The 21,803-nt window shown below is 39.0% G+C and overlaps 1 protein-coding gene across 1 annotated transcript; it reads right to left on the reverse strand.

The window, feature by feature from the left end:
• Positions 1 to 45: 45 nt before the first annotated feature.
• Positions 46 to 21,065, reverse strand: LOC146001793 (cilia- and flagella-associated protein 418). Its single transcript, XM_083139514.1, has 4 exons — positions 20,999 to 21,065; positions 20,537 to 20,765; positions 16,905 to 17,066; positions 46 to 2,788 (listed from the first exon to the last, which is right to left on the reverse strand). The coding sequence occupies exons 1-4, from the start codon at positions 21,063 to 21,065 to the stop codon at positions 2,539 to 2,541; spliced, it is 708 nt and encodes a 235-aa protein (XP_082995640.1). The 3' UTR covers positions 46 to 2,538.
• Between the last annotated feature and the right edge of the window lie 738 nt (positions 21,066 to 21,803).

Here is a 21,803-nt window from a genome sequence, read left to right on the forward strand (position 1 = left end):
ATTTGGTGGAGAAGGTCAATTTGTGGAACTGAATATGATTCGGCAAATCCTCAGGAAAACAAGCTGTGCCTGCCTTGAGTGTACATGTTAGAGAATAAAAAAAATGTGCATAAAGAGACCAATGTTAAAGCTGCAAGCTAATCTCCAGGAATATTACCTGTTGTAATATGAAATAAAATATATAGACGTGTTTTATTTTCTCAAATATTATAGAAGCATAAATGCAACAATATACATTGAAAAAATAAAATATATTCTAATATAAAAATACATACTATAAGAACGTCATTATTCATAATACTGCCAAAACACCAATGGAAATGTATAAATCCAAATCTTGTGTAAGGAGTGTATTTTGCTACTGATATAGTTTTTTAATGCCATCTTGCTTCATCACAAAAACCTGAATGATTTTCTAAAATTAAATTAACATCTTATGAAGTGAATAACATCAACTGTTAATTTACCATATTTTCATCAGTTGACTAAAAATACATTATATCTTAACATGAGTATAGAATATACAGTTTTTTCCCTAATGAGAGTATTCAGAATGCTCTTGTTAATAAGTCTACAAATGGTCTGAATACAATTTACTCTAATGTTAATTACTTTAGTGTTTGCATATTTCCTGCATGTATCAACTACAATGTCTGAATTTACTCATTCCTTTCAGCTGTAATTAAAACTAAACAATGTACAGCTTCATTACGTGCATTCTTCAGTATTCGTCAGTCATATTAATTTGGACTACAGTACATGGATATGACAACTATTGGACAAAGCTTACCACCCATTCCTTCTGCATGAAGAATATGCACTAGATAAAGCAACTGAATCACACAAGGTTAGATTTCCTGCTTGGACTCGGACTAGTGGTGCGGTACTTCTCACCTACCAATTTTTGCCTCACTATTGTACTTGTGAGAACAAAAAGTCTACCGACAAGGCATTGCGCAAAGCAGAAAAGCTAGAAAGATGGATGGACGACTACTGCTGCTGCTTTTTTCCTTACAATTGCCAAAATTAAAGGTCCAACTAAAGATGTAAAACATTTAGTACAGTGATAGTAAAGATTTTCACTAACAGGTAATCACATCTGTTGTGTAAAAATCTCATTGCTATGGATAAATTCTTAATCTTTGCATTCCCGAAATTAAATTCTCTGCTGTGATTTAATTTTGTTTCACAATCTTTGGGTTCTGTTCCTGGGCACAACTCACTCACGGCATCACACACATGTTGCAAGGCTGCTGCCCATAGGTGTTTGTTGTGATAATTTGGATTACCTATTGCTTACAAACAATTATTTGTATGCACCAATCAGGAACAATCTGTTCCTTACACCTCTTTGAATTTGCCATAGTAAAAAAACTGCTTGTTCGATATTGTCAAACTCTGACAATACCTTCACATGACCAAACGTTCGTTCTGATTGACTGTTACCACAGCATCCAGCAGACAAGCAAGTTGCAATTAGAACATGGTCTAGTTGCTGAAACCAGCTTGGTTGCCAGTTCAGTGCCAACAAGGGCATTACAATAGGGAATCTAGCTTCGTGTGATTCCGCCATAACTCAACCACTGTCTTAGTGCAGTACTGTAACTGTAATTTACTGCAGTGTTAATTTTATAATTTAATGAGAGTAAGTTTCTAGCAGTGGTGACTGGTTAACACATGCTCTGGTACACAAATTACATTTAAAATCAGGAGTGTTTCAAATTTAAACCAAATAAATTAAAATTTCATCCAATGGCACATCCTAGACTCTCTGTCTTTATCTGTGACTAACTGGGGACTGGATGTACAGTTTCAAGGAGAATCTGAGTAACTGCACACATATTTGATTTTGAAAAGACTAGGACCACTCTAACTCTAGATTTGAAATCACAGAGACCACTAGCAGCCATTCACCTAAGAGTGTCAGCAGTCTGTTGTTTTAAGTCCGCTTTATGCTCAGATAGGCTCATCAGAATGAGGCACTGTGCAGTGTGCCTTCACCACAAATGGAACACTAGCATATGACACTGTTAGCTACTATGAATGCAAAGTGGCTACTCTCAAAACATCACCTTCTTTCAATGACAGTAGCTGACTGTTATTGAAAAATGTAACAGAAATACTGTCCAATGTCCCTTCAATGTTTGTTCTCTTGACTGCTAAAAAAATTGTACTGTCATTTTTGTTGTCTGTGTGTAAAGGTTGCAAATTCAATGACTTTTTTCTATGATCAAGTTACGTCCATGTTTGTTACGACTTCAGAAAAATAATTGTCTCCAACAAAGTATACCATGGGACAAAATGATAAAACCCTTGTGTGTACTGGTTAAATGCACTGTATGTTTGGAGTGAATAAATATAATTTATACAATATGTGAATCCCTACTGTTTGTACACTGCTAATGAGGTTCTACAATGAAGGCACTACTCATTTCCTGAATAAATGACTAGAATAATTAATACTTGCTTCTCACACCTATGCTTTTTTCACAAAACATGCTGTGCAAAATAATCGCCTCTTATGTTTTAAGATATATGCTAATGTTGCTTGCATACCCATTTTAATTGGGAGTTGGTGTTCAATTCGTCGAGTCCAGACACAGATGCATGCTGGCATTGGCATGCATAGGCACGGAACCCAAATGCTGGGATTAGGTGAGATTTCACCCGATCAAAGTCAGGCATGTTGTTTCTCAGGAACAAATAGTCTGTGTTTCGTTTCCACTTGAAGTTGTCAAATCTCGAAACTGAGAAATCACACTGAGTGCAGTGGAGGTTGTTACAAGCTCTGCAATTAAAAACACAATACAATACCTTATACCTAGGTATATTAAATCACTTTTCATACAAAAAAAATAATCAAAATGAACAACTTTAAAACTGTTTACATTTATGCCATATTCTTGTTAATTTTACTTAATGAGGCTCATATACTTCTGTACAACGGAAAATACAAACAGAAAGTGTTTCACATTTCCCTACAGGCGAAGAATGTTTCAGAGGAAAGTTACGCTACATTGTGGAATGGTACATTTCACTAAAATTGAGCAGCAGTGGCACCAACTTATGCCCATGGGACACAAACCCACCTAATAATTTGTCATGTTATTATTAATATATTTGTTATCGTGATTTGTGGTGGAGTGCTTATGGAAATCTGCAAATAAAGTTTAAAGAAAGGTAGAATGTATTTTTGGTGAGCATTAATATCATAAGATATGGAGATTTTTTGTGTTTTGAGCCTATCCAACGTTTTTGAAAAGTTAGCACAACTGATGAGGTCTTTCTATGATATTATACACACAAGTTCTATTACAAATATTAAAGCACAATTTAGACTCCTTGCGCTATTATTTCTGTGAAGGAAGTTGTTGCAAAATGTAAGTAGAATTTAAACACAATACCTTATTACTTACGTGAAATTTAGAAGATTTCGTACTTCCGCGTTGCACAATTTAATAGTTCAATCCTATTAATTTCGAAGATCCACTGTCTTCATTCACAAAAGGGTACGGCGTTTGAAGCGGAGATGGTATCGCGTCACTACATTGTTTGTTCCCGGGCGGCGGTGGTTGCGATTTTTCCCGTTCGGCAGCACTGGCGCGCGCATCTTGGTTTGCGTCGTCTGCTTCCTGTTGTCCGGTGGCGTTGTCAGTTCGGGGTTGGGGGGCTGGGCCATGTTGCCCGGTAATGTGCCGTTCCTGTTCCCCGCGTGGCTGGAGGGGGGTCGAGTATGTGCATAGCATCTTTTCTTTTTCAGGTTGGGGATCTTTCTGAGGACAGGGTGCCAAGTTGGGTGCGCTTGTCCATTGTCTAGGTTTAGTGCTGGTTTCTGCTGGATGATGGCATGGGTTTCTTTGATGGTGTTTTCTATGACAGAACCGGTTGGTTGAAGTATGGATACGGAGGAGATGGTGTGGTTAGTGGAGTGGAGGTGTTGGGAGAGGCCTGATTTAGGTGTGTCCTTTTTGGCATCTTTTACATGCTCGTTAATCCGTTCTTGGACGGTGCGGATGGTTCTGCCAATGTAGGTGTTGTGGCATTGGCATGTGGTCTTGTAGACACCGGGGGATGCGAGTTTGGGTAGGTAGTATCTTTTGAAGTTGGGTATTGCCCTTCCGATTTGGGATATGGGTTTGTGTGCTACTCGGATATTGAAGGGTTTGAGGGCCTTGGCAAATTTTCCAGATGTGGTGGGGTGGTAAGGAAAGGCGATCCATTTGGGTTTAGGATCTTGGTTTGGGTTATCTCTGTTTCTTGGGTGTCTGAACTGGGCTTCTGTGCGCAAAAACAGAAGCCCAGTTCAGACACCCAAGAAACAGAGATAACCCAAACCAAGATCCTAAACCCAAATGGATCGCCTTTCCTTACCACCCCACCACATCTGGAAAATTTGCCAAGGCCCTCAAACCCTTCAATATCCGAGTAGCACACAAACCCATATCCCAAATCGGAAGGGCAATACCCAACTTCAAAAGATACTACCTACCCAAACTCGCATCCCCCGGTGTCTACAAGACCACATGCCAATGCCACAACACCTACATTGGCAGAACCATCCGCACCGTCCAAGAACGGATTAACAAGCATGTAAAAGATGCCAAAAACGACACACCTAAATCAGGCCTCTCCCAACACCTCCACTCCACTAACCACACCATCTCCTCCGTATCCATACTTCACCCAACCGGCTCTGTCACAGAAAACACCATCAAAGAAACCCATGCCATCATCCAGCAGAAACCAGCACTAAACCTAGACAATGGACAAGCGCACCCAACTTGGCACCCTGTCCTCAGAAAGATCCCCAACCTGAAAAAGAAAAGATGCTATGCACATACTCGACCCCCCTCCAGCCACGCGGGGAACAGGAACGGCACATTACCGGGCAACATGGCCCAGCCCCCAACCCCGAACTGACAACGCCACCGGACAACAGGAAGCAGACGACGCAAACCAACATGCGCGCGCCAGTGCTGCCGAACGGGAAAAATCGCAACCACCGCCGCCCGGGAACAAACAATGTAGTGACGCGATACCATCTCCGCTTCAAACGCCGTACCCTTTTGTGAATGAAGACAGTGGATCTTCGAAATTAATAGGATTGAACTATTAAATTGTGCAACGCGGAAGTACGAAATCTTCTAAATTTCACGTAAGTAATTTTAAACCGCGTTTACCGCAACCACCATGAACAATACCTTATACCTAGGTATATTAAATCACTTTTCATACAAAAAAAATAATCAAAATGAACAAGTTTAAAACTGTTTACATTTATGCCACATTCTTGTCAATTTTACTTAATGAGGCTCATATACTTCTGTACAATGGTGTTCGCGCCCGTCATCCAACAAGAAGACTCTTTTCTTGTTTCGGCCGCTGTTTGTAGCATTTCCAGGAAGGTAATTGTGCTGTAGGTAGACTAATACACATAAATGAAACACTCAATTACATCAAACTGATGTATTCGTTGCAAAATCTACATTACTTGCAGCCAACCTGCAATACATCTCTGGTACAGCGTCGCTTCTCACTCACAGACTCTTCACTCTCTCACTTTCAGTAGGCACTAGTGTTCAGAGAATAAAATGGCGGCCATCTTGGCTCCAAAAGCACAAGGTACGGAACATACCGCCCACCTTGAAATTATTAATTTCAACACTTTACAAAGTACATACATAGAACACAGTTTTGATGAACAAATGTAAATTGAATACAATTTTCCCAAAATTTCCTACTGAAAATGACAACACAAAATTAAAAAGAAATTGAACAAACTAATGATTGCCTTTTATGCATAAATTTGAAAGTTTAAGTTCTTTCTTATTGGTGTTCAACTTCACTCACTGGTAAAAGGGACAGCTTCACTGCTGGCCTCTTGTAGGTTCCTTCACTGGTTCTCACTGTTGCTGCTCTAACCAATCCATCTTCACCTGGATGAACGTTGATTACTCTGCCAAGTTTCCACTGTTGAGGTGCAAGTTGATCATCTCTGACCACAACCAAGTCATCGACCTGTAGATTCCGTTGCTCCCTTCTCCACTTAGGACGTTGTTGCAACTGAGAAAGATAATCCCTACACCATCTGCGCCAGAAATGCTGTGTCAGCCTTTGCACGAGCTGCCACTTCGACAGTCTGTTCATTTTTATTGTAGCAAAGTCCCTATCTGGAGCAGCTATCAATGCATCTCCTATTAAGAAATGGCCTGGAGTAAGTGCCTGCATGTCCTTGGGATCACTGGATAGAGCAGTTAACGGTCTGGAATTCAAACATGCTTCTATTTGTGTTAATACCGTATACAATTCCTCAAAGGTAAGTAGGGCATTCCCCACAACTCTTTTGAGGTGGTATTTAACTGATTTGACACCACTCTCCCACAAGCCTCCTGCCTGAGGATTACGAGGAACATTAAAATGCCACTGGATGCCTAAGCTGCTTAGAGCACTTGAAATAGTTTCATTGTGCTTTGGTTGTTTTGCCAATCTCATGAATTCCTTTAACTCTCTATTTGCGCCAACAAACGTTGTTCCACAATCACTGTAAATATTACTGGGTTTTCCACGACGAGATACAAATCTCCGAAGTGCAGCCAAAAACGTCTCTGTAGTACCACTACTCACTATTTCTAAATGAACTGCTTTCGTTGCGAAACAAACAAATAAGGCAATATAACCCTTATACTGCTTACGAGAGCGTCCAACCATTTCCTTCAACAGAATGGGCCCTGCATAATCCACACCACAGTTTATAAATGGACGAGAAGGATTGATCCTAGATTCTGGTAAGCTACCCATTAATTGTTCCCCAGCTTGTGTGCAAAAGCGATGACAAGTTACACATTTCTTCACAATGTTACGCACTGTATCTCGGCCTCTCAGTATCCAGAATGTTCGTTGCAATGAGGACAACACTAACTGAGGACCAGCATGAAGATTAAGTAAATGTTCATTTTTAATTAATAAGTGAGTCAATTTGTGCTTTGCAGGTAGCAACATTGGATGTTTATGGTCCACTGTTATTCTTGCTTTGTGTAGCCTCCCTCCAACACGAATGACACCTGCCTCATCAACAAAAGGAGCCAAACACAATAACCTGCTTTTTGTTGGCAGAGGAATTTTAGCTTGTAAACAATGTAATTCTGCTGAGAATTCACTTTTCTGAGCTTGTTTTACAAGAGAGGTCGTTGCTGTCATAAGCTCTTTAGTTGTCAATGCTCCTTGCCTTCTCTGATTCACTGACTGACGAGCATTGAACACAAATCGTTGGATCCATGCCATTATTCTCTGCATTTTAGAAAAGCTTGAATATCTGCTGATCAGATCCTCTTCTACTGTACTGTACAGAACTGTAATGGCAATCTTCTTCTCTTCGTTTGTAACTTCTTCCAAAATTTCGTTGCTTGTCTCATGATGATCAAACGTTGCCAATGAAGTTGCTTGTAAGAACTCTGGTCCCGCCCACCATAACTCACACTGAGCTAAGGCTGATGCACTGATACCTCTTGTAGCAAGATCTGCAGGATTTGATTTTCCCATGATGTGAGACCATTGTTCACGACGAAGACTCTCCTGCACTTCTGCCACTCGATTTGCTACAAATGTTTTCCACCTGCTTGGTGTTGAGGATAACCAAGCAAGCACAATGGTAGAATCAGTCCACACACATGCATCTTCCAATTTGTAGGATAGTGCATTGGAGATTACTACGAGCAATCGTGTCAATAAAACTGCCGCTGATAGTTCTAGCCTTGGTAGAGACATTTGCTTGATTGGAGCCACCTTAGTCTTTGCTCCTACCAACCTCACTTCAACATGACCATCGACATAAACTGAGCGAAGGTACACTACCGCACAGTATGCTTGTTGTGATGCATCACAGAAACCCACTAATTGACAAGCAATAGCATTTGCAGATACAATAGCACGTTTGATTTGTAATTGTTGCAGTACAGGAAGTTCACTACAAAAATGTAGCCACAGTTCGCATGTTTCCACGGATAATGCCTCATCCCAGCCCAACTTTTCTTTCCACAATTCTTGAATAAGTATTTTTGCTTGTATGACTGTTGGGGCTAAGAAACCAAGAGGATCAAACAATTTTGCAATGTCAGATAACAATAGTCTTTTCGTCAATGTGTGACGTTTTGGTGGTAAAGTCACAAGAAAAGTGAAGTGGTCAGCACCAGGATGCCACCTTAGACCTAACGTTTTCACAAGTTCACTGCAATGGATATCTAAAGGCACATTAGTTTCTCTCAACTCTACAGGTACTGCTGTCAACACTTGTGGCTCACTCGAGGACCATTTACGTAACTCAAATCCACCCTTTGCTAGTAACTGTATCAATTGTGACTGCAATTCGATAGCTTCTTCCACATTGCTGGCACCAGATACCAAATCGTCAACATAAAAATCATTTAATAACACTGGGGCTGCTAATGGAAATTCACTCATTTCATCAATAGCTAACTGCTGAAGACACTTTGTTGCAAGATAAGGTGCACTGGATGTCCCGTACGTCACCGTGAGTAGCCTATAGTCCCTTATCAATTCTTGAGGATTGTCGCGCCACACTATTCGCTGAAAGTCTGTATCTGATGGATGGATCAATATTTGTCTATACATTTTGGAAATGTCTGCACACAAAGGAATTTGATGCTTCCTGAACCTGAGTAACAATGGAAAGATATCACCTTGCAATTTTGGCCCAACTTGAAGCTTATCGTTGAGACTAATCCCTGTTGAAGTCACTGAACTGGCATCAAAAACTACACGAAGAGGTGTACTGGTGGAATTTGGATTGATTACAGCATGATGCGGTAAATAGAAACTATCACATGGTTTCTTTTTCACTTCACTTGCAGGAACAGGCTCCATATGTCCCAAGTCTAAATATTCATGCATGAATTCTGAGTACTTCTGATGAAAAACAGGAGACCTTGCAAACTTCCGTTCCATTTGCTGTAATCTCGCCACAGCTGTTTCACGAGAGTATCCTAAGGGAGGACTGTCTTCCTTGAATGGAAGGCTCACACTGAACTTATTGTTTTCTCGAACATGAGTCACCGAAAAGTGCTCTTCACATTGTATCTCCTCTACTGTCAGATGCATTTGCCTTGGGACCTCCTCTACCTCCCAGAACTGGCGAAGTGCACTATCAAGACTACAAGATGCATGAAATGATGCTACTGCCCTTACCTTGGGAAAGTCCACACTGCCACAAAGAATCCAACCAAGAACAGTACGTAGTGCAGTAGGTGTTCCCTTTGGCCCAACAATTTTGCCACTTTGCATAAGAAAAGGAAACAAATCTGCTCCAAGTAAAATGTCCACCGGTTCCATCACATAAAACCTTGGATCTGCCAACTTCAGTCCTTGAATATGTGTCCACTTCCTGAAGTCTGGTAAAGGTTCCCTGGGAATGTTTCCTGTTATTTTAGGAAGTACGATTGCCCTTGTAGTGAATGTTTTCCTTCTGCTACTGGGTTGGAATTGTAGATCCACTACTGCACTGCCTACACCTACACCCGTTGCTGTAATCCCATTCACAGTGATGTCTGCCTTATGCTGACGTAAACCTAACGTTTGCACACAGCGTGATGTCACAAAAGAAGTCTCGGAGGCACAGTCTAGGAGCGCACGAACTGGTTGATAAACACCATCTCTTCCCTGCACATACACAACTGCAGTGGATAGCAACACTGGCTTTAGTCCCTTGTCTCCTTCTCCAGCCACATGAGAAGAAACTTCTTCGGGGGAAGTTGTTGTTTCACTAGAGTCACTCTGTTTATAATAGTGTAGCAACGTATGATGCTTTTTATTGCAAACTCGGCACGCCCATGAGTCGCATACCGATGCCCTATGATGACTTTGAATGCAATTATAACACAAACCCTTTTCTTTAACAAATCTCATTCTGTCCATCACCGAAAGGCTTTTGAAGTCTTTGCACTTGTATAGCGCATGATGCAGTTTACATTTTTCACAGGTATCATCCGACACTGCATGATACACACCCTTGAACTGGGAGCTATTGTGAGTCGACTGCTTCAGTCTCTGAGCACTGAGATTTGTAGCTGATAATGCACGAGAACGCTGATCAAGAAAGTCACTCAACTCCTGAAATGTAGGCAACTCGGTTGTCTTTAATGAAAGTTCCCATTGTTGTCTAGTATCACTGTCCATTTTTTCTGTCACATGAAAAACTAGGATAGGACCCCAATGTTCTATGGGAATGTCCATCACTTTCAACACGCGAACACACTCGGTAGTTGTGTCTAGCAGGCTACGTAAGGCTGCTGCGGATTCACGTTGCACTTTGGGTTGCCCGACTAAACGCTTGATTGTGTCCATAACAATTTCCCGTTTGTTTTGATAACGCGAATTTAGAATATTCCACGCCTCTGCATAGTTATCATCAGTCACCGACATGGACTGGATAAGCAATGCAGGTTGCCCCTTTAACGAAGCTTTCAAATACTGTAGCTTTTGTGCACTGGATAACTGTTTGTTTTTGTCCACCGACGCGATAAACAAATCACGGAAAGAAAGCCACTCTTGTAATTGTCCCGTGAACACAGGAAGCGAGAGCTTCGGGAGACGCACTTCACTTGTTCGTGCTTCTGTCGATGACGTCACCGTAGCTTGAGTCTGTTGCTGCTGCAACGAACAAAGCCTGCACATGGTTGCATCCAAACGGTCTTGAATACAACCGATTTCACTGTCATAACTCTCAAAAGTTGCATCATCACACGCACTAGCCAGGTCTAATAATAACTGTTTACAATCGTCCGTTAATTGTTTGGCTTTGTTTACCGATAACGCGATTGTCACATTGTCCAATAAACCCGCGTTCACTTTATTCTCAAGGCGAGTAACTTCTCGCTTGAGCACAGTCTTTGCTGCCGATATGGCTTCCATGTTTATTCAGTCGCGCACGGATTGTTGTTGTCCAAACTACAATGCACGCACGAAACACTTCCTGGCACTACAAAAGGTGCACTGAAACTGGTTACACGTAGCAAACAGTATGTCAATGTATTTATTCACAGTTCACGAATGCACGCTAGCACAAAAGTTCAACACAACACAACGAATGCTGATCGCAGGCAACATCCGGCACAAGGAGGACCATGTTCGCGCCCGTCATCCAACAAGAAGACTCTTTTCTTGTTTCGGCCGCTGTTTGTAGCATTTCCAGGAAGGTAATTGTGCTGTAGGTAGACTAATACACATAAATGAAACACTCAATTACATCAAACTGATGTATTCGTTGCAAAATCTACATTACTTGCAGCCAACCTGCAATACATCTCTGGTACAGCGTCGCTTCTCACTCACAGACTCTTCACTCTCTCACTTTCAGTAGGCACTAGTGTTCAGAGAATAAAATGGCGGCCATCTTGGCTCCAAAAGCACAAGGTACGGAACAAATGGAAAATAACTATTTCATTCTTGCGAGTGTAAAATACAATAAAAAAGTCTAAAAGATCAAGTACAGTCGTACAGTAAAATGCATTTCTCTAAAAAGAATGTATGTTTGTGGGGGAGGAAAATACATTACTTTGTGACTCCAACCTCCACATTAATCTGAAGTGAATAGAAAAGTTCCAAAATGTTGCAGTACTATGTATCTACAATTGTGCTACGTATAATTGAAAATTGCCCCATAGTTATCATAAAAATAATTATGCAATAACAAAAAGGAATGTTGCCACCTGTTCTTAAGTAATCTATTGGTTGTATCAATGGCTACGTATCATAGTGTGTTGAATTTAGGAACCACAAACAAATCGAGGAACTATTATTTTTTGGGGATAAATGCAAAAAAAAATATGAAAAAAAACCCCACAAAATTTCCTGGAAAAATAATATTTTTATCAACTTCCATCCATTCCTATTTAACACACACATGGTTTCCAACAGTAGGACATGAAAGGTTTCTACAATAAAAGAATATATACCTAGCTTACTCCTATATAAAGGTTCTTATTAGCCCCTATCATGCTCTTGTTTTTTTTTAATATTGTATAAGATAATTAAATGGACTATTGAAGGATAATTTTACAAATCTATAGGAGTACTATAGTTTACAATTTTTTTATTCATATCAGTTTATTGTGGGGGCCACAGCAGCTCTTCAGAGTTTTTTTTTTTTGTAGAATTGAAAATTTTCTTCTTCTTCTTCTTGTCTTGTGTGAATTAGAAACTATAATTTCCCTTCCTATAAGAGTACAATACTTTGATAAAAAAAGAAGAAAAGAAACAACCAACCACAACTGTCTACAGTAAATAGTTTTTCTTTTACGAATTTTTTGCAGCACTGCACATTTGGGATGCACACACTTGAAAACTGGCTATCCTGAGATATTTTACAGGGAGGAAAAACTCCCCTTCGGTAAAGGTTAAATTGTGATTAACCATTTAGGTAATGTATATCAAAATAAAGCCATAAATATTGTTACAAGGGAACATAACACAGCTTGAGAAAAATTGAGTCTAAGCATTACATCACAAGTTAAAATAAATCTCAAAGTAGTAAATGCTCGCAAGTAAAGGGTCCCCTTACGGTGAAACAAGTTGTCCGGTAATGTATATATTTTTGGAAAGTACTCATCTTAACTAAGGTACAGGTGAAGTATTTGGGGGCAATGGGTTGGAGGTTAAGGAGATAATGGGTCTGAAAGTTAACATGGGAGTCTATGGGAAGACCGTAAAATCCATCGTCAACTGACGCTAAAGCACTAGTGTTCACTCCAAACATAGAGTGATGAGATTTTTAGAGGAAATGAATATCCAACTGCTGAACACAACCAAATAATAACAAATTTTGTTATGAAATCTGAAAGTAATTAGTTATTTGGAAACAGAAAACATGGAAATTGTATTCAAAGAGCGATACAATCAAAGTGAAGTTCAGAAAACAGTGCGTGGCTCATACAAATGCTCATCTCGCAGTGAGCACACTTTACAAATGCGATTTCGTCGCACTTGAGCACTTGTCAGTTCCGAACTAGTTGAAGCAGAAGTTATAATGCGAGACCCAGGTCCCGGGCTCGTCATCCAAATAACAAATTACTTTCAAATTTCATAACAAAATGTGTTATTATTTGGTTGCGTTCTGTAGTTGGACATTCATTTCCTCTAAAAATCTCATCACTCTATGTTTGGAGTGAAACACTAGTGCTTTAGCGTCAGTTGGCGATGGATTTTAAGGTCTTCCCATAGACTCCCATGTTAACTTTCAGACCCATTATCTCCTTAACCTCCAACCCATTGCGCCCCAATACTTCACCTGCTCTCCAAAATATATACATTACCGGGCAACTTGTTTCACCGTAAGTGACCCTTTACTTGTCCGACTGTGTACGTCAAAAAATTCTGACAAAAAGACCAACAACACTTCTTTACAATTTTAATGAACTGCTTTTTATCTATTCTCCAATTATTGACAATTAACTTATCAGTACTTGGTGCTAGATCAGTTTTTCACAGCAAATATATTTAATTATATTTCTGAAACTACATTCCGATTGTACTAAGCTAATGCCACTTCTGTTGTGTGAATATTTCAGTGAACAGTAATACATGACAGAATATACATTTGCACTCAATTGATAATTACTATGGTAATGATCTAGAATTTTGCATTTTTTTTTATTTGATTTTTTTTGTAATTAACGCAACATGCTAAAATGTATGTATGAACACTTGAATTCTACTTTGGGCCGTGATCTTTTTCCATCTGAATGGTTACTAGGCTCATAAATCATTTGAGATTTATGTTATTTACTTGTTGCTCTATGCTTCTATTCAATTTCCAATAAATATGGTTCACCTTACAAATGATTTACATTTCCTTAATTTATTTATTTTTTTGCTTGTTATTGTTTTGCATCTACTCCTCCTCCAATTGCGCATTCAAATCTTCAATTGTTTTGCCACAAAACTAACATTCCAGTCCATACATCATCTCAGGTCTACCAAGGATATGATATCAGTACATCTTTGTTCTGCTAACCGCTGCTGATACCTGCCTCGGTGGTCAATGCAACGAAGGTTCCATTTGAGATTACGTTTCAGCATGAGAGATTTTTTTACAAGTGTTCTTGGTCAATTTCACCCCACCATCACAATTGGCCACAAAGTGGCAGGATAGCAAATCTGAAGAACAAGATTCAAATGCAAGAATTCACTTTTAGCTGCTTTCCAAAGGGTATCTTTAATTATGTCATTTCTTTTGTTCACATGAGGCAAAGGTCGACCCTGATAGCAAAGTGGCTCACGCTGTAGCTTTAATGAACAGAGGTCTTGACCATCTGGAGGGCAACCTTACCCTCCGGAAGACTTCTGAGGGTGAGGATGAACCTTGCGGATGAGATATATAGCTAAAAAGCCCAGTCAATGAAGGACAAAAAAAGGCCAATGTCGGGAATAATTCCGTAAAAGCTGAATTTTGGTCAGTTGCTAGAACAATTGTAATAGTGCAAAATCCCACAGTGCCCCCCCCCCCCTCCCAAACATCAATTTTGCAGACTCGGAGTTATTGACCCATTTCTCCGTAACCAATCATCGTAGGCAGGTAATCTTTTTTTAGTCTTAATGCTGATTAGGTGGGCTCTCAGAAAGATTCTGTTTAATTTTTCGATAATTTAGGTGGTTTTGCCATAATGTTAAAAAATATTGTTCAAAAAGTGAATTTTTTCTAGTACTTTTGAAAAGTTTTTGCCTTTTAACTTTTGAACAAATTAAATGACAAGAAATTGTTTTGAATAAAAGTTGTAGCCTATTTTATATGCTTTCAAACAACATAAGTTTTTAATATGTTTTAAAGTGTACACCATAAAATGTGTCTCCAAATGGAGGATAGTACCAAAAAAAGTGTCTCTTTGTATTTAGGGGTATCTCAGAATTCAGAAAATATTCTCGCCTCAATTTTTGCCTCTTCCACTCTTGCCAACTCTTTTCTGGTCCCACCACTGTCAAATAGACTATATTATTGAAACTGGATCCTGAACCTACAGTTAAAAATACAAATCTCTGCCTGCTAAAATGAGTATGTATCAGTAATCGAACCCAAGACCCCTTGATTACAAGATAATTCTTATATAACTATTCGAAAGTATATCGCTAAATCAAAGCGATTCGATTCTATTCTATGCAATATGTGAACTTCTCACACAGCAACAACTACACTCCTTCCAATACATAATCCACCTGACTCCACTCAACGTATCACCATCCCAAATATATTTCAATCATCAGCCATGCACTTCAAAACAAACTAACAAGTATGGAGACAATAACACGTAACAAAGTTAATCGCACACGTCCCCTCGAACACCCTCTCGTTCTAGAGTATAATTGATCGCACGAAACCCAAACAACTTTTTGGTAGTCTTCTGACGTAAGTGCGAAATGCCTTCATTGTTAGGTTAGGCTTGAATAAATAGTAAATACTACATTTTTGGCCAAGTACAGTAAAGCCCCGAAAATTGCAGTGTATATATTCTAAGACAACTAAACCTAAAAAGCCTAACATGTCAACAAAAGCATTTAGTCTGTCGTAAGAAGACCAAACGGTTGTTTAAGTCTTGTTCGATAAGCGACAACTCGCCCTCGCGCTATTTTTGACTTTTCAGCTCCTTCCACCTGAAGTGTTTCCATCTTAAAGAAGAAAACTCTGAATGTGTAGGCAAGTTGTTTTCTACCATATTTATCTTATTTGTCCCATCATCTTTACTTCTAGCTTTCATTTGGGGTCACCTCTACATTTATATTACACCCTCTTCATTAATCTAACAAGTCTTGTAAAATATAAATAATACAAAGAGAATGCCAAATGAATTCAAATTGAAACACATAGTGCAACACTGGAAGAGAGGAGAGCGTGGTTCACTCCAGCTCACTGGTGATCCTACGAACTGCGCATGTCCGTTTTGACGCGTCGAGGTTCTGCTAGCCGTCCTATGCTTTTAGCATGGTAGGGGTTGCCTTGTGGAGGTTCAGCGGAGACTTTGCACGAAACGGAACTAGAGGGGAGCTGAGTGGCTCTGGCTCGCGGTTTCTCCTTCTCACTAAGAGAATTTGACACTCTACGCTTATGAACATCTCAGTTATTGTTTATTTTGTATATTACTGGGGGTTCACTGCACATTTGCGCTATACAGCCAACCGCACCTGCTCTTTGTGTACCTTTATTAACTGGGCTAAAAAGTAACAGAGAAAATCTTCATTGGAGGAAGCACATTTGGTTAGTGATGCTGCAATCTCTTCATCAACTACAGGTTAGTTGTCAGCAGACTTTTTTAGCACTGTGTGCCACAATACCAGGGGTGCTGGGTTTGAATTCCAGCCTGGGTACGGTTGTTCTTTGCGAGTGTCCCTCATCAATTTCATCATATCATCACACATCCTGATTGATGCAGAAAAGTGACGCTAAGTAACAAGCTCAACAACAAAAATCAATTAAACTGTTGCACTTGAGACAGCCATACTCTTTCTACAAGCCACAGCCTTTATGGCAGATGGACACATTGGTTGTGAAATTTTAAGTTTATTTTTCCTGGAATACCCAGACAGATCCCAGAGGTGTTCACCATCCAGAGGGTGACCCTCATAAGGTCAGACCTCACCCCCTGAAAGACTTGTGAGGGTGAGGGCAAAGGCCAAGTCGTGAGGGAGATTGATTTAAAATGAACACCTGGTAATGAAGGGGTTCCACCTTAAACTGAATGATCAGTTCCAATCTAAGCATCAAGTGGACTTTACACAAACTTTACCAAGAAAATTACTCTCTTATACCCGCACACCTGACTATCTACTCTAGAACGATATTAATCAATTATAGGATACATTAAAACATTCACACACTACATATTCAGCACAATAAAATAACTTACCTTGGGCTTCCTATGCTTGACCTTCCAACACAAATGTCTGTGCCTCCAAGATAAATGGGGAAACACTTGTGTTGTTGTTTGGACAATAAAGGCACTTGCTTCGTTTTATCTGATGTGTTGTCTACATCATTCAGAATATCATCTAGGCTATCGGTATCATCTCTAAAAGATTACAGAACATAATATGAATGTTGCCAACTCATCATCTTCACAAGGGATGGAATGATATAAAATATATATATACATTCATCCTATGTGGCACATGATTTATAGACTGCTTAAAGATCATTCACATTGGTTATATTATTGTTAATATTTACCAAAACGTATTATATTTATTATTACCAGTGCATAAATGTAATTATGTGAAACACCCCCTTCCCATCCCCATACAGATACAGATATTAGCAATAGAAAAAAATCAAGATTTGTGGTGATGTGACCAACATGACAGTTCAGTTTCTCATAAAATCTGTTAATAAAACTAGTGGTCCTTACAAACCTTGATGGCAAAACTCACCTGACGGTATACTTTACTTATTACTGAAGGAAACAGGTCATTCAGTTTAACAAAACGATTTCCAATTCACATTGAAACAGTGCACTATTACATGTATTGCTTGCAATGTTTCGGGAGAACTTTATCAAACTAAAATTAAATGTCTGATGAAGGGACATATGATTATGCATGTAAACATTTCATGAAGAATTAGAATGATTTTTCACCTTATTCACTCAATTAGACAGTATTTTGAATCAGCATGCTATTATTGGCACAACATCCATCTGGGTGTCTAAGCCTGCAAAGTTGATTTACATTGGGTGGTTTGTTGTCAGCACCTCATAGCACATTGCTGTTGTTATTTCGCTTCTTGAATCAAAGTCCACCACTATCCTTTTCAAGTACATTCCTGATTGTTCTGATGAAGTCAAACTTTTGGGCACAGACCACAAACTGAACATGGGACCATTTGTATCAAGGTAAGTGAACTAACCATTTGATTATGTGAGGACCCTTTTACAGATGTTAGTTATGCCAACATATTCAAGTGAATTTTAAAAAGTATTAAAAAAACAACTTCATTCATACATGAACCCAGTATTTTGCTCTCTTTTTGGTACATAATTCAAGTATTTTTACATCACCAGGATCAACAAGAAAGGGAAGATTCACTAAACTAAATTAAGATTAAAACCATAGATTAAAGAAATAAAAATGGTAGGCTCCCTATCAAAATGTGCTTTGTTTCATGCAGGGACTGCGAACCGAATTTGAACTCGAGCTGAAATGTTTCGCTACATTCTGGTGCACCATAACCCTCCATGTACTTTTAGTTTCAGTTCAGTTCCGGAATGAAACCTCATTGTGAACACTTTTGGTTCGCACCCGAACCTGAACTGAACTGTTTCGCTACATTCTGGTGCACCATAACCCTCCATGTACTTTTAGTTTCAGTTCAGTTCCAGAATGAAACCTCATTGCGAACACTTTTGGTTCGCACCCGAACCTGAACTGAAATGTTTTGCTACATTCTGGTGCACCATAACCCTCCATGTACTTTTAGTTTCAGTTCAGTTCCGGAATGAAACCTCATTGTAAACACTTTTGGTTCGCACCCGAACCTGAACTGAAATGTTTCGCTACATTCTGGTGCACCATAACCCTCCGTGTACTTTCAATTTCAGTTCAGTTCTGGAATGAAACCTCATTGTGAACACTTTTGGTTCGCACCCAAACCTGAACTGAAATGTTTCACTACATTCTGGTTCACCATAACCCTCCGTATACTTTCAATTTAAGTTCTGTTTCGGAAAAAAAACTCGTAGTGAACAATTTTGGTATTTTGGGGGGTGCCAGATCCGAAAATTTGGAAATAGATAAGATCCGAAATGCCATTAAGGCAGTGTTTCTCAACCTTCTTGCCTGAGAGTTCCCCTTGTATGTTTATATATAAATATATATAGTTGGGTCATTCCATGTCAAATGATTTGACTCAAATCAACACAATTTCTCGAAAAGTGAAAATTTTACAAGGTTGAAAAAAATTCTCAAAATAAGTTTATACCATCATCTAATAACAGCTAGAATCTTGTTTTGGAATCATGAGATATAAGAGGTATAATGTAATTAGATTGCTTTATTTATTATGATTGTGTGTACAATTTGTATCGATTTTAGTTAATTTTCTTAGTAGAATATACGTAACTTTTTCCACAGTTAATTTTCATCCCGTTGTTTGATGCCATTTTGAACTGAATCACTACGGTAAAGGTGACGCGGCAGATTCATATAAACTTTTCTTTTTCATTTCACAGATAATTACAAAAAAAATAATACAATTGTCAGTACAATGTGAGATACAGTTCTTAAATGAAGAAAATGTAAAAGTTACTCAGTATTTTTCTCGATCTCAAACATTGCAAAACACGCCCAAATCCTTAACACTTAATTTTCTTAGTAGAATATACGTAACTTTTTCCACAGTTAATTTTCATCCCGTTGTTTGATGCCATTTTGAACTGAATCACTACGGTAAAGGTGACGCGGCAGATTCATATAAACTTTTCTTTTTCATTTCACAGATAATTACAAAAAAAATAATACAATTGTCAGTACAATGTGAGATACAGTTCTTAAATGAAGAAAATGTAAAAGTTACTCAGTATTTTTCTCGATCTCAAACATTGCAAAACACGCCCAAATCCTTAACACTTGGGTCTCGAAACGGTTTAAGTTCGAGAACTGAGAACTTTCATTCCGGGCCAAACTGGAAGTGAAAGTTCAGACCATCCAATTACAGTTCGGATAGATATACTCCGGTTTCGTTCCAATTTTAGTTCGAGAACTGAAAATGAACAGCAGGGTTTCCTTCCGGGCCGAACTAGAAGTACAGCCTCAGATCATTCCAGTTACGGTTCGGAGAGACATATTTCGGTTTCATTCCAGTTTCAGTTCGAGAACTGGAAGTGAACCGAAAGGTTTCATTCCGGGCCGAACTGAAACTATAACCCCAGATAATTTCAGTTACGGTTCGGATAGATATATTCCGGTTCCATTCCAGTTTCAGTTCGAGAACTGTAAGTGAACCGAAAGGTTTCATTCCGGGCTGAACTGGATGTAAAACATCAGATCATTCCAGTTCTGGTTTGGACATATATACTCCGGTTTCAGTTCGAGAACTGAAAGTGAACCGCAATGTTTCATTCCGGGCAGTCCCTGGTTTCATGTAGGCCTATTGCAGCACTGAGAATGAAAGATAACTTGCAGAAATTTATGAAGGGGGCACTTGCAAAGAAACATCCTGGCCAGGATTCAAACCTGGAGTTGTCAGTGTCAAGATTTTGAGTAGACCTCTCAACATGCTAAACCACTGAAGTAGCTCCACACCTTCATAACAATGGGTGTCATTGTATAACGATGCTTTAGTGTACCACAACACAGAAATGAACAAATCAGTATCGAGAGACAGCTCTTGACCAGCCGTGATGATGACTACAAGATCAAGCTGAAAGCTAGGATTTTTTTTATTAAGCTGCATATTTGATTTGTATTGTGGTACACAAATGTCATTACCACAGTTTTTTTATTGTCACATAACATTACGTATTTATTACCATATAAATTACCTTACCCAAATGAACAATTTCCAATATTACTTTCATTTTTCTTTAACTTTACTGCCTCGAGCTGCTTTGGAAAATTCTTCTTAGTTGATGTATTAAAGAATTTTTCTTCTACCTCCTCTAGCAGCTCATCAATATCTTCATCCATCATAAAATGCTTCCACAGTATGAAAACGAGGGCAAGAAGTTTCTTAAGATCTTGGTTTGTGAAGCATTTTATATAATTTATCTTTGGATCTGAAAAGAATATGTTATTAATACAGTATACAGACACTGCAAAAAATATATTTGCAATTTATTCAGCGGTGTAGAATTGTTATCAATAATAACCACATTGTACTCTTTGGTGTTCACAATTTTATTTCTGTGATCAGTATTATGTGTGAGGTGCACCCAATAACTTATAACATCGGTACTTGTTTACTATCCTTCGGACACATTTATTTATTTTTACAGAAGAAACTACTTACCGTAGTAAGTTCCTGTAGCATTGTCGAACATCGGGAAGGTGTTTTCTGTGATGTGGGAATGTTTCATAGCTGAAATTCATGTTGTTGGTTGAAAATTATTTCTCCGACGGAGAATAGCTAGCCCCACGAACCATTGGCGCGTGGATAGATTAGTTCTGTTAGGTTAGGAAACATAGTTAAAATTTGGTGTCGTGTTAGTATCAGGATCTAGAAATTGGAAATAATTGCAAACCATTGGCGCTAGCCCCACGAACCATAGGCGCGTGGTTAGGTTAGTTCGTCTCAGGCAAGCGAAAAGGCCTATCAGAAAGAAGTACTGGTAATGTGAAAAATTGCAATTAATTTAATCAAAACAACGTTGATACACCTTCAGGAATGTTCCGCGAAGCAGATACGTAAGTACGAATGTCAAAAATTGACAAAACAAAAAAATTAAAGGTGTCCGAAGGATAGTAAATTTTTACCAAAAAAATATTTAAAATTCCAATAAAAACACTGTTAAGAAAGATTTTGGAATATGCAGTAAAGATTGATTGATTTGGTGTTTTGAGTCCACTTTATGCACAGTACGACTAATCGGGACTTGACCTACATTTTAAAATGGGATCCGAACCACTATGTGCCTCCACCGGGTATCGATCCTGGGACCCATGCAGTAAGGAGATGAGAAAAAAAAAAAAGATGTTAAATTGAGCATACGAACCTCCCCAAAGAGTAAGGCTTACCCTTGAAATCAAGGGGTTCTGGTTCTTCGGCCCGGTGGGGCACAATGTGGTTCAGATCAAACTTTGAACTGTCCCAAATT

This window comes from Lepisma saccharinum, chromosome 17 (genome assembly GCF_977018435.1).
Source record: "Lepisma saccharinum chromosome 17, izLepSacc3.1, whole genome shotgun sequence".
Classification (NCBI taxonomy): domain Eukaryota; kingdom Metazoa; phylum Arthropoda; class Insecta; order Zygentoma; family Lepismatidae; genus Lepisma; species Lepisma saccharinum.